The 14,078-nt window shown below is 38.7% G+C and overlaps 1 protein-coding gene across 2 annotated transcripts in view; it reads right to left on the bottom strand.

The window, feature by feature from the left end:
* Positions 1-2,765: 2,765 nt before the first annotated feature.
* Positions 2,766-14,078, bottom strand: part of LOC147027132 (collagen alpha-1(XII) chain-like) — a 365,482-nt gene continuing 354,169 nt past the window's right edge. The window contains exons 65-68 of one of the 2 annotated variants that reach the window (XM_085883313.1): positions 8,604-8,792; positions 8,026-8,103; positions 7,719-7,871; positions 2,766-6,004 (exon numbers count right to left, since the gene is read on the bottom strand). In XM_085883313.1, the coding sequence (XP_085739439.1) occupies positions 5,979-6,004; positions 7,719-7,871; positions 8,026-8,103; positions 8,604-8,792 (446 nt within the window). In that variant the 3' untranslated portion in view covers positions 2,766-5,978. The remainder of the gene's footprint in view (positions 6,005-7,718; positions 7,872-8,025; positions 8,104-8,603; positions 8,793-14,078) is intronic. The other variant, XM_085883312.1, reaches the window with a different exon arrangement.

The following is a 14,078-nucleotide window of genomic DNA, read 5'->3' as shown; positions in this document are numbered from 1 at the left end:
GAATATCACTGCCAATGTAAGTGAATCTCTCCACGACCTCAACATCCTCACCACAAACATGTTCGTGTTCATCAACATCTGCTGATGTTCCTGGTCCTGTCCCAGTCCTTCTCACCCACCCCACCAACCCCAAATCTTCTTCATCTTTAATGGCCACTATCACCGACATTGTGGGGTCAGCAGGGGGAAGCTTGGCCCGAGTCTTCATAAACCAGCTAGCCAGGCCTGATATGCAACTATAGTTAGGGCAGGAATTTGGATTTTTTTTGGCCATGGTGCCGGCAATAGCTCACCTACTCTTTGCGAAGGACACAAAGGGATTTTTAACACCCACCAATGAATGTTGGCAGATGGGAAGCTCGTTTAACATCCATTCGAGGGACAGCACACATGTTGCTGAATCACCCTGCCTGTGAAACACCAGGATGACAGTTTATAGCTGGGTCGGGAATTGGTCGGTTGGGTTAGTTTCAGAGCTAGACCAATAGATGGAGGTAGAATTGATCAGGTCTAGTTGAGGTGCCGGCATGATTTTCCAAATAACCTCCTTCTTTGTCCAAGTTCCTTGCATTTCCTTGTATTACATGAATAAAGTCTTTGAGACAAATTTTGGTAATTGCAAAAGAAAGATAATAAAATATCTATTACAATTATCAAAGTCCTCCACAGCTTACCTTTCTGCAAATGGAGTAAAATTGAAAACAAGTTTGTCTAACATCATGGTCTAACAACTTGGTTGTTATCAATGGCAAGCCATCTTGAAATGTATTCTGATAACATACTACAGGAAAAGTTTAAAATCGGTGTTTTACTCGCATCACTGATCCAACCAGGCCGTGAACATGTTTCCAGCAATGCTGCAAAGTGGCATTTCCACGTGGACTGCAATGCAAATTATTTTTTGATATTCACGACAGCATAACGGCATTTCATTTTGTGAAGTTCCACCTGCAGCAGTCTTCATTAACTTCCTCCTGATTTGCAACGATTTATGCTACCTGCCGGGTGTAGGTGTGTCCCATCATCAGACTAATGTGAAAAACAAGGGTATAACATTTACAGGCATCACCCTCACCTGTGTCATCACCCAAATACTTCATCAAAACAAAACTATATGAACTTTTTTCTCTCTCCCTCCTGTGTCTGGCTGTCTCAAAAGGGAAAGCTTAGAAAAACGTTTGCTTTCTGTCCACTTTGTTGAAATTGGCTTCTCATAAGTTGACAGCTTAAATGCATGGCAATTTTCCTTCCACGGAAATGAACAAGGAGTCCCTTGTGAAACAAAGTACTGTCCTATCGGACCTGCTTCCAAATGATTGGCCCGTGCTCGAAAATTCATTCCAAAGCGGAAAATTACTTTTTCAAAACTCATATTTAATACCTGTGGTTGAAGTGAAGCCAGACAGTTAGGTTATGTTTCTTTTTATTGAAAAATGAAAACAAAACAACTTCAAATCATCATAAAAACACACACCAAAAAAAAAAAACAACATCATAATAAAACCTCCCCATACACACTGCCTTTGTGCGAATATGAGGAGGTGGTAAGAAAATGAAGTGGTACACCAATGACCCAAATTCACTCTCAACTTCTTGCAAGCATTCGATCATTTGCATCGTGGAAGCAGCATAATAGAGTGAGGGATGTATATAGTTATATACTCTTCCAGCTTATCTTAAGTCAACCCCACTAATAACTTTTTTTTCCATTTAATTTGATAAGTTAAGCTTTCATAAAACATTATCATACAATGCATTCACTTTACGGCGCAAAAAATACATGCTTATTATTTTGAGAAAGCAGTGCCAACACTTTGATGATGTATAGAATGAAAAAGTTGTCAGGTTTCAATCAGGCGGCAAAGAGGTAGAAATGCTTTGGCAGGCATTGGTGTTGGCAGGAAAAGAAGTGCATAAAATAACAATTTGAAAATCAGCTCAAACCAAACAACGGCCACAGTGGGCGATGAGAGGACCATTATGAAATGCTGGTGTTGCTTATCCAACACAACAGTTTGATGAAATTTGACATTATAGTTTTCATGCCTCAAGTAAAGAATTTGGCCTCAACTCAATAAATGTGATCTCCTATTTTTTTATTGGGTTTGTTGTGTATTTTTTATTTCTTCTTCCCAAAAATACATGTTTGCAGGATTTTGTTTTCTCAGTTACACATCAGCATCCATTATTTTGAGCCTCGCAACGGAGGCCCAAAGTAGTACCGGAGAAGTAAGAATCGATGACGGAGCACAACACAAAAATTGTCCTTCTTGAAAGATATTGTGTGCATGTTGCAGCAGCACAAAAGTAACATTGGATTGATTTACAGGCAGATTGAAGGGTAAGAAATGTAGTGGGAAATAGATTACAGATGAGTAAAGTAATAATGGGAACCAAAGCAAATACAACACAAATGGTTGATCCCAAAAGGATAATACCAATATTTCAGTTGGACAGGGTAAACAGCAGCATCATTAGCATGGTTTCCTTGCACTGGTATTAGGCCAAAGCATAGGCATCCATATAAATAGGTCATATGGGGGTCTAATAGCCAAATCCTACTGCTTAAAATAATCAAAACATCACGAGCAATGATATGTTAAAAAAACAAAATAAAGCAGAAAAAAAATCACTTTCAAGGTGTGTGTGTGTGTGTGCGTGCATGTGTGTGTGTGTGTATTTGTGTGTCTGTGTGTATTTGTGTGTGTATGTGTATGTGTGTGTATGTATGTATATGTAAAAAAAAATATATATATATATATATATATATATATATATATATATATATATATATATATATATATATATATATATATATATATATATATATATATATATATATATATACACACACACACACATACCTAGGTGCTCAGAAAATTGCTCTATAAAACGTGTTCATTCATCCCACGACCCATTTCACCACATTGTAGTCATTAAAGGTCATAAACAGTTATATTTATTTCCAAGACAATTGTAAGAATAATGTCTCAAAAGATGAAAACCTGTGAAAAGTTGGAAATGTCATATCATTTTTCAGATGATGACATCATGGTCTTTATCCTGAACAAATATTGAGTGACCGCAATTATAACTTATATGATCTCCCCTACTTGTTTAGCTTTCAACGTGTCACAACCTGCAGCTTGTAGATGATGTTATGTTCATCATGGGATATTATGCCCTTTAAGTACAGGGGACATTGTTTTCCTGCATCTTAATGCATTTGAAATGCATATTTGTAAAAATGTTGTTGATGACCTTTAATAACATGTCACACACAGAATAAAACTTAAAACTCCAGCATTTGGGGGAGAGGGAGTGGGAAGAGGAGAGGGGGGTGGCTCTTTCACTTATATTACATTAATTCTAAACTAGTCAAATGTTTTAATTTATCTGCTTTGCGTGTTCATTCAAACATATCATCAACATAAAAAGCCAAAGAAATAAATGAAATTAAAAATGAAAACAAATGAAAAAATAACAACAAATTGTTGGTTAAGATAAACAAGCAATGAGTCTTAACACACGCATTGAGCAGGCAGATCAGTATACCTCCAAAAGGAAGGAACTCCTCCCCCTACCTTTTCCATCCAGGTGGGCAACAAGGTTTCGTTCATTAGTTTTATTAGATGTTATAATAGTTGCCCACCTGGGGTTCAGAATAACAAATGGCCCAAACCAGAAATCAAGCTGAGGGATGTTTGCTCACACCAACTTCGTCCTTCAGTGCCTGCTCAATGATGTGGCTGCAGCATCATGCTGGGAAGACAGTTGGGTAGGATTTGAACTTGAGGCCTGTCCAAGCTGGACTGGTTACGCGTAAGGCCGATAGCCCGCTGCCATTCGATTGCCTGAATTAGCTTCATGAAGGTGAGCATCCAACAGGAATGTAACAGAAAGATGGTGTCAGAGCCAAAAGGTCAGGATGGAAGAAGGAGCAATAAGTTGAAACAAACAAATGAATTTTGTGCATTATCGATATTAATACTGAACAAGTGACACTTATAAAGACAGTGTGTATACAGTTATAATTTGCAATAAAATAGAGACAATCGTGTTATTATAACCTCGTTAATTTTCTAACGTCAAAGTAGGAATTTATACTTTTGATAAATATGTGTCTGGTAAGGTTAGTTCCTTTAGAATTGAGACACACATTTTTATTTATAAGATTTTTTTTTCCATTGCAAGTCCAAATGTTAGGGTTAGTCATGAACCTTTAGTCAGGTTATTGCTGCTTTTAAAGTCTTAATGTATCCCGATCCCCCCAAAAAGATGGATTTGAGTTGATAATAAATTGCACAAGATATTGCAATGCAGGAATTATATATATATATATATATATATATATATATATATATATATATATATATATATATATATATATATATATATATATATTTATATATATCAATATGTTCTTTGAAAATGGCCAAGTTATGTAAAAAATAAAAGAAATTAAAAAACAAAAACCTCGTTTTCTGTCTGGTTTCAGCAGTACATACCAATGCATACTCCAATTGCTCATGTTTTAAACACACGCAAAAGTTAAGAGTGACATCTGCTATGCAACGTTCCAGCCATATAAAGGTCAAAACATTTTGACACCCCCCTTATTTGTGTCTCAAATAATGTTCAAATTTTACATGTTTAAAGGAATTGGGAGGGGGAGATGGAATCCAGTTAGGAGCCTCATTAAAGTTTATACAAAGTGCAGAAGAGATACTCGATATTATAAGAAAACAAGCGATAGAACTTGACGTTAACGAAGTATGAAATCTGTCATAAATCACAAGCATGAGTTGAATGTCTGGCTCTGTGCCTTTCATGTGAGTAAGAAACGATTGCACGAAAAGTAGGGACATGCATGCAGACAGGCAAAGATAATCCCACTCCATGAATGGAAGTAGTGACCAGTTTAGAGGCCCTGCTTGTCTGTGATCCAAGCAGTCAGCAGAAGCACGGTATAGGAAATTCAACATAATTCCAAGTAGTTATAGAGAGCAATATAAAAAGCAGGTCTTTGATGATGAGACTGTCTGAATCAGAAAATCTGACTCAAAATAATGCTTGCCATCTCTCTTGATGTTTTCATTAAAAGTTGTTTTTGGAATCAATGCAGATGGGTGGGTGAGAAGGCGATTTATTGGAAATTTTGTTACTTCATGAAGGTAATTTTAAAGGTTTCATGAAATCAAACGCTTCTGCTTTAATGATGATAAAAAAAATTTGTTGCTACATGTGAAAATTGTGGTAATTAGAAACTATTAGCAAATAAGTAAAATATTTTTATTTTATGTTAAAGGGTAAAAAGTTGTTTTTAACTCTTTAACCAGATTTTATCACATCTTTGATTTGATTGTTTATTTTGCATCATCAAAAATGTTGGACTTTCCTGCTAAACTACACTGCTCTGCACAAAAAGATGAAAATAAATAATAAAACCTTCAATAAAAGCAAACAATATCTGCAGTGGGTACCTTATAAATGACTGATGGTTGAAGCATTTTACACTGCAGTCTTGAATGTGGCATTATGTCGATCAGGTTCATTCTCATTGATTTTATTTGAAAATTACTCTATTTTACATTTCCTTCCATCATTGCACCACCTCTCCTAAATAGTCCTTCTTATTATGCCGTTGACCTTCATGCACTGTATTTATATACATTGCTCTAGTGTGAGCCATTGTCTTTGCAAGAGAGGCTAAAAATCATTCAGCCAAAGCTAACGTGGAGTAATATTAAGGTCTTAGTTTTGCGAAGGCTAGTTTCAAACTATTGTATAAAAAGACTATATATGAATAGACAGAGGAAAGATGATGAAAAAAATCAAGGATTTGTAAGGATCAGGATGTAGATTGGGTTGGAATAAAGTTTACATTGAATATAAAAGTTGGGTGATTGGATTGAGTTTGTGTATTTGGTAGAAGCTTGGATTTAGAAGGTGAGATAAGGAGCGGCAATCGCCTTCCTTCACTTCCGGAAGTTGATGTCTTCAGCTGCAACAAACAAAACATTGGACACACATCCACACCGTGGCAAAGCAAGCCAGAATTTCCCAGCACATTGAAACAAATGCAAAATTCAAAGGAAAAAGCACTAAAGCACCAATTATCGCTGTACCACAACAAGCCAGTGCTGCACAAAACACCTGGGGTATCGCCCATCATGGGAAAGGTCATCGCTGTATTTCACGAGAGACCTTTCTCTTGGCAAAGCAATTACACAAGCGCAGGCATGAAATCCAAGAATGTCAAGAAGAAAGTTTCTTGAAAGACTGCTTGACTATCTGCTACAATGTGCAGTCACAGAAGCAAAAGGAAAAGTCCAAATTGGATATTAAAGGAAAAAATAATGTGATGGTAATTTGAGATTACAAGTCTTAATAAGAGAGATAACTGCTTTGTAATACATGTCCCTGACTGATGTGATATTTCCTAAGTCCAAAAAGGGCATAACTCTGTGAAAAATTAATTAAACGCCCTGAAACTCGAACTTGTTCTATAATTTATCATTGTGAAGCCGTGTACCAAGTTTCAGTTGAATATGCTAAAGGGTATTTGAAAAAAGTCTGAAAACCCACAAGTGGGATGGACGGATGGAGAGCAAACCTATAGTCGCCTCCAGTAAAACCGGTAGGGGACTAATAACACTGTGCAGCAGTGTCAGCCTGGTGTTGGCTCAGTGGTTAGGGTGGTGGCTTGAGATCCTAGGGTCCTGAGTTCAAGCCCCGTCAGCCGCTGAATTAATACACCAGGGGGTTGACTCAGCCTGTCATCCTTCCGGGGTCGGTGAAATGAGTACCAGTTCCAGTGTGTGTACTGGTAGAGGGGCACTGCATCAGCGACACAGTCGTGCTTCAAGAAATGATAGCTACCCCGGCAGCTAAGCTGCCATATGATCACCACCACAGTCTGCAGCACACAACGTCTGCACTATGAGGGAGAGACAAAAAGTATTTTTATTTTCAAAAGTTTTCAGAGCCAAAAACTACTTCTACTTCAATGGCATCAGCAAACTCACAGCTGCTGTGAAAATGTGATTATGGATATAAACTACATTGAAAACGAATACAATTGCCCTGAGTTTCAGTGGCACAGCGCCATTAGTTTGTGGTTGAATGAAACACCTGTTGACTTCTCCTCGTACAAACTCCATAAAGGATTTCTAAATACAGAAGAAGCGCAAACCCTGTTGTGACATTAATTATCGATTCCCCAAATTGGAGGAAAAAAGGAGAGGAAACAAACCAAGGTCGAAAAGTTAGAGAGGTTCATAAAAAAAGGAGGATTTGAGAAAAAGGAAGTATAATTTCGACTGCAAAGAGCCATGCATTTATTACATACAGAAAGTGGTGGAATTTGGACCCATACATGTCCCTTCCCTTGGTTTTCCTCGACTTGTATAGTGTCTCTAGCTCCTTTTCTTCCACACTCAATCAGAAGCATTCCTTTGTCTCTTCCCCCACCCCACCCCCAATTCTCCCCAACCATCGCCAACACTTTTGTTCATTGTAATAATTTAATGTTTTTATCATTTCCCTCCAACACACCCAGCCATCCACCAAACTGTAACAACTTTGTTCGTACACAATATAATATAGACACGACAAAAAAAGGAAGTAATTGAAAAAATGAAAGCTTTTTACTTGGAGAAATAAAAATTGCAACCATGTGAAGTACATTCCTAGTTTTCTGTTGATAATGTACATACCTGTGTAGATCATATTGCATTGTGATGAATCGCAGTAGCCACGTTGCCCAGGAAGGCCCCGTTTTCCAGAGGATCCCGGTAACCCTGGTGATCCTCTGGGACCCATGTGACCTGGCCGTCCTGTGCTTCCAGTGACAGATTTTCCTGCGATACCTGCAGCGAATGGAAAATGGAAGCTTTGATTTTGCAAATGAGTACTTAATTGAAAACCCTACATTGGGTAACATGGCAATGCCATTTTATGTTTCTTTTAGCAATAATGGATATTATTGTTGCATTGACATTAGTCATGAGACAACATACTTACCCGGCGGGCCTGGTGGTCCACTCCGTCCTTGTAAAGATTGTCCTTGTTCTCCCTTCTGACCTTTCTTTCCGAGAAGGCCTGAGAAGTAAGGATAAGAATCTAGCATTCCATGTCCAGTGCTGGACTACAAGAAACACAAAGTAACCTAAGGATAACCATTGACTGCAAGATTAATGAGAATACCAATTAGTGATTGATAGCTCCAAGTATTGACACATTAAACCAGTAATTTTTCTGGCTAGTTATTTGAAACAGCTGTGTATGATATGCAAAAATTATTGACAGATTATACTTAAATATGTTTCCTGGTTGATAAATTGTGAAAAATAAATAAATAAATCGCCGGCAAGCCATCACCCCAGGAAAGGCCGATCATGGATGAGCACTAAATGCAGCCGAAAAAACAGCAAGACCAACAAGCAATGGTGCAGACGATCCAAATCGGTGCTGAATGCTCGGAACTGATAACTTGATACCATAATCAGAAATTATAAACAAATTAATGTTGAAGATAAGGTGAATTAAATAGGATTCAAAGCAGGATATTTAAATGTAACGTGTGTAAAATAATGCGATACCTTTTGGTCCCATTGCTCCCATTACACCGGGTGATCCAGGAAACCCAGGTGGTCCTGCTCTCCCAGGGACCCCTGGACGTCCTGCAGAGCCTGCAGGCCCAGGAGGCCCAGGAGGTCCAGTCACAGAGTGCTTCGCAGTATTTTTGTGGGGTACATTGTTGAGGAGGTTGTTGTAATGATTGAACTTTTCTGGTGCAAACAGAGGTAAGAATAATGGCAAAAGTCATTCATTACATAGAATGTAACTGCCATCACCAATATAATTATTTCAGAAGTCACCACTATTTATCATTTCAAAGGGAGTTAGAATTATAAAATTACAAACATTTATGCATCAGCAATACCCCCAAAATATACACGATACACCTTGACGCAAATGTTTATGAATGACAATGGAATCCTAGTCGATTTGAAGATGAGTGTCGACCAGCATTAAAGGACAAGGTAAACAATGGATGCTATTAACTCAATTTTATCAGATTCTGTCTCCCACTGTGGAAAATGAGCTACAGCTGTGACTTGAAACTTTAGCCCTTCATCAGAGGAAAAAAACACCTATTAAAGATTGCTGTGGCAAAGGGCTAATAGTCCAAATGTCATCCGCAACTCCTTCTGTAATTCTGCCGCCTGATCCATTACCATAGGCATGCTGTGGCCATGACAGTCAGTGCTGACAAATCTTCGATGAACACCTTTGTGGAATGTTGCGCTGCTCTATCTGCATCGAAGCAGACAGGATGGGTGATCATGAAAATAATTTTCCTTATGATATCTGCTGCAGGGTCAATGTGGTTCATTGAGCTCTAAGTTTGAGGAAGTCGACTGTCCACCCTGCACCTTTTCATTTTCTATTCTGGGTCTTCGTTCCTACCTCATGTCCCTCGTAGTTGTGGGAGCCCTGGATTATGTTGACCCAAACCATGATATTTTGCCATCTCCAGAGATAACCCTCCATCATGCGAGCAGATATAAAATTATCAACACCAGAAGCACCCGCTCCATGTGCTGCTTACGTGCATATACAGTACAATACATTGTGGTTAGAAATCTCAAATAATTCCAATTGCATCCACTCCTCCCCCCAAAGGAAGGAAATGCCAAGATGGGTGAAAAAAAACTTTTTTTTCTCTTTAAAAAATTGATGGAATTAATCAAAACTTGCACATGCACAATTTCAGGGTGTCCTCATTAATCCCTGAAATTTTCAGCTTCATCGGTGAAATCCTCTCGGAGGAGTGGAGGATACATATTATATACACTTGCTCCATTACATATGGATGAACACAAAAGTTCGCTCATGTTTCAATTCAGTTCGCTGATCTTCTCTTCTATCAAATATTTTCCGGTTTCTGTTTCTGTTTAGAAATTGATAGTTTGTTGCTGTAATTCAGCATTGTTTTCATTTCTCTTCCTTTTTTTCTTCTCTTCTATCAAATATTTTCCAGTTTCTGTTTCTGTTTAGAAATTGATAGTTTGTTGCTGTAATTCAGCATTGTTTTCATTTTGTTGTAGCTTCACTGCTGCAGTAGTTTAGGTAAGCCTCGATGTTGTGTGTACCAATAGACTACTGTTCTATTTTGTTTCATATTGATTTGGTTACGGTATCTGTCTATTATTCGTCATGTTATATTTTCGTTTCTTTAACTTGTTCCCCTTTTCACTTGATATTTTACTATAAAACACCTTTACACATGTCATTGTGAAAGGGGCTATGTAGATAATTGTCATTATCATTTTTATTTTTGGGTTATAAACATACTCTGATCAGCTTTTAATTGTTAAAATCCATTGTTTCCTAATTATTGTATGATGAGTCAAGTGGATTGAACTTCTCTCTGTACAGTGTGTGTATTCAAGAAGAAGCTAAACTGTTGAATGCAATTTCCTTCACAAAGTGATTAAAGGTATAAGCACCTAAATGACTAATCGAGGACAAAGGAGTGGGAGTTTGTTCGTGTGTGTGTGTGTCTGTGTGTGTGTGTGTGTGTGTGTGTGTGTGTGTGTGCGTGCGTGCGTGCGTGCGTGTGTGTGTGTGTGATTTCAGGACAACTGGACTAAAGTCTATTGATGGACGACAACGGAACAGTCCTATACGACAGAATGTAGCGTCCTGGAAGGTTTCAGGTCTTTTGATGCACTGAGAAGGCCTCGGTGGCCACCACCAGAAAGCAGCCAGCATGAGACTTGTGGCTGATTTGGGCTGGAAATTGGTTTGGGTGTCAGCACGCCATGGTCTACTCTTGCGAGACACTTTAATGGATCTTGAAATTGCATCAGCAAATTCTGGCAGACAGACCTCCAGATTAACATCGCGGCTGATGGAAGGTGTGAAGTACCAGGTTGGCAATTTATTGTTGGCAAGGAATCAAGCCTAGACAGCTCAAAGGTGAGTGCACTATCTCCAAGCTATCCTGCCAACCAATGGAAGTACTTGTGACCTGATATATTATCCTCCATTATGACTGTGCAATCCTAGACAATGCTGCTTGAACAGCTGTTATCAGAAGAAGAGATGTAGCTAAATGTTCGAAGTAAAAAGAGGTAAGTAAGCATCCTTCAAATTCCAAATACTCGATGGTATCCTATGTAGCTTAATTCATGGCAGGGCTTCAATACAGCTGCTATCTTTGGAAAAGCTAGTTTGGTGTTAAGGTTGAACCTTTTTATCCACATTCAGCTCAGCACAGTAGATTTTTGCACCCCAGTAAATTGGTTAAAATATATTACCTAATTTATTTTACAGTATTTTGAGATATTTGAATGGATACACCAGAATTGCTGCATGTAACCAAAATGACAAAAGGAATGCAGAAGCTGCCACAATGGCATGCATTATTTTTTTTACTACAATAGATTTTTATTTCCAAATACTCTGCCACCTCTGAAACTCATCAACACGTTTACAAGACTGACTGAAGGGGAATGTATCCTTGGCTCCCAAGATTTTATCAAAAAGGCGTGAAGACGGCTTCCTGTATAACGCTCACGCCTGGCACTTTGCGCATTCTCCGAGAGCACATGTAGATTCATTTTGTCATGGATTAGAAACTGCTGATAGTGCTTTCGTCTTCCTGGTGTTTCAGAGATCAAGGTAGAATAGCAGAGAGGAAGAAAAAAAAAACGACAACAACAACTATGATTGAGCAGGATTATGATGATCAAATGAAACACCAAATACTGCAATGGAATCATCAGGGGGAACCCGAATAAGCAAAGATGAAGTCTTTTTTCCAGGCCAAGAATGGTGAACTTCATCGGTAAGAAGCAAAAAAGGCATCTGAACAGTGTTTGGGGAAAAATAATATAATGGATTATTTTTCGTTCTTCGGTTCATATTTCCAAAACTTAGGAAGGCAGATGAAGTTGGGAGTGTGTGTCGGCGGTGGGAGGGGGGGATCATTGAGCATATAATATTTCTCTTGTGAGTTGTCCACAGCAACACTTCATTACATGATCATGACCTGAAACCCACGGTGATATTTTTAATGACTAAGGATATTATGCTTGTATAAAACATTGGTGTAATTTGATGTAAGCTATGGTACTCAATTTTACTTCATTTTAAAAATAAGAAATGACTGGAAAATGAGTCATTTAAGTGTCGATACCATGGTTCTATAAAAAATAAAATATAGATATTACTTTCGCAAAATGGTGGAATTTAGATCTTGTTTTCAGCGACTCTCTTCCAACATGCTTCCTGCATGAGCATTTATTTGTTTACTCTTACTCCGATCTCTTACTGACCACCTTTCCCTTATTTTCTCTCCTCTTATAATGTATGTCCAACCTCCTCCATGAAACTTATATCATGTCAAATGATGTACAATGGTATGGAATTATAGACTGCACACAGTGATCTGTGGTGGACAGAGACCAGAAACCACACCGACATATTTCTTTCATTGGTTCAACAGCTCGTGATTTTTTATGAACTAGGAAGTAACTATGGGCACCAAATATGGGGTCTCAACATTATTCCAGTGAATGGTGACCCGACATACCCGATGCAAACTTGGTGCAACATTGCTCGTGGAGATGAGGTTAACTTACCTAGAGTGCACTTTCAGGTTGGCTCAATTGGTTGAGCATCTATATTGAAATTTGGTGATTGAGCATCCAATTCATGACTCCACTGAGTCAGTAATGGCAATAAGGAATGAAGAACTAGTGTTGCTGTGAAGGCTAGTGTCGATCTGTATCAGCGGAAAGGTAGAGCAAGGGATAAATTAAACAAAGAGTTGATTGAGGTATGCTTAGAGCTGTGGGAAGTAAGGAGAGGCTGATGTTTTTGGCATTAACCCTTCATTAGAGCCAAAGTCAGCTTCACCTTGCTTCTTATGAAGGTCAGCAAACATCAATCAATGTCCTGTCGATTTCATTCAGTAATGGCAATAGCACTTGTATTCCTCTCTATGGAGCTGCTTTGGCATTATTCCATGACAGAATGGTGGCCTGTTAAAGGTATGCAGACACCTTGTACAAGTGACAATGGTTATAGAGTGATTTCTACTAAATTGCCAATGATAAAAACTATTGCAGCAAGTTAAGCAGACTGTCCATCAGCATTTTCTCATCACAAAATTCTCCAGCAAAATCAATGATGTGGTGGAAGGAGAGTCCAGAAGTATGCACACTTGCCTCCGAGCTGTGTAGCCAGCTAAAAACCAGCTGTGTAGCCAGTTTGAATCTCAGCCAGCTAAAAACTGTCATTCTGGTGTCAAATCAATGTGTGTGCTGTATCACGGATGGATGTTAAATGGTGAATCCCATCTGCCAGTGTTAAGGCCCAGTCACACCTTGACGTTTTAGCCAGCAATGGCAACGTATTAAAATGTATGTAAAACGCTGGCTTACGTTGAACTTTTGATGTTTTTTTTTTTAAAGATTCGGACGTATTCATAACGAGTTGGTCGTATGCATAACATATTAGTTACGGACACAGAACGTTTCGTTGTGTTATAGCTAACTGAAACCAACGAATGCTGAGCCTGTTGTCGGCCTTCCCAACCTATGCCCAACGATAGTCTAACTTATGCATAGCGCGCTGCACGCATCGCCGACGATCACGTGGCATAGGTTATGGAAAGGCTGCCGCACAACGATTCAAATCATAACCGCTGGAGAAATGGAAGTGTCAACATCACAGTCACACCTTGGCGATCTTGCCAGCGTATGCCGACCTCTGAAAAATGCGTCTAAAACGCTGGCGCACGTCGAATACGGTATGGGTAAGTTTGGTATGCGTGAAGAGAACGCTAAAGTACGCTATCATACGTCCTAGTAAGTGGAGTATGTCTTGTAATTTTGAACATGTTGAAAATTTTACGACGTACTTGCCGTATGACACACGCTCCGCATGCGATGGGAATAAGTTGTACGCACGATATGCGATCGCACGATATGCGATCGTTGACACACATCGACACACGTTACTTGAAAGGTACTCATAAGTCGAAACACGTCAAGGTAATG

This window comes from Eptatretus burgeri, chromosome 5 (genome assembly GCF_056783735.1).
Source record: "Eptatretus burgeri isolate ZD-2024b chromosome 5, Ebu_testis_v1, whole genome shotgun sequence".
Lineage (NCBI taxonomy): Eukaryota > Metazoa > Chordata > Myxini > Myxiniformes > Myxinidae > Eptatretus > Eptatretus burgeri.
The sequence above is the reverse complement of the archived record's forward strand: the minus strand, read 5'-3'. Positions and strand labels throughout refer to the sequence as shown.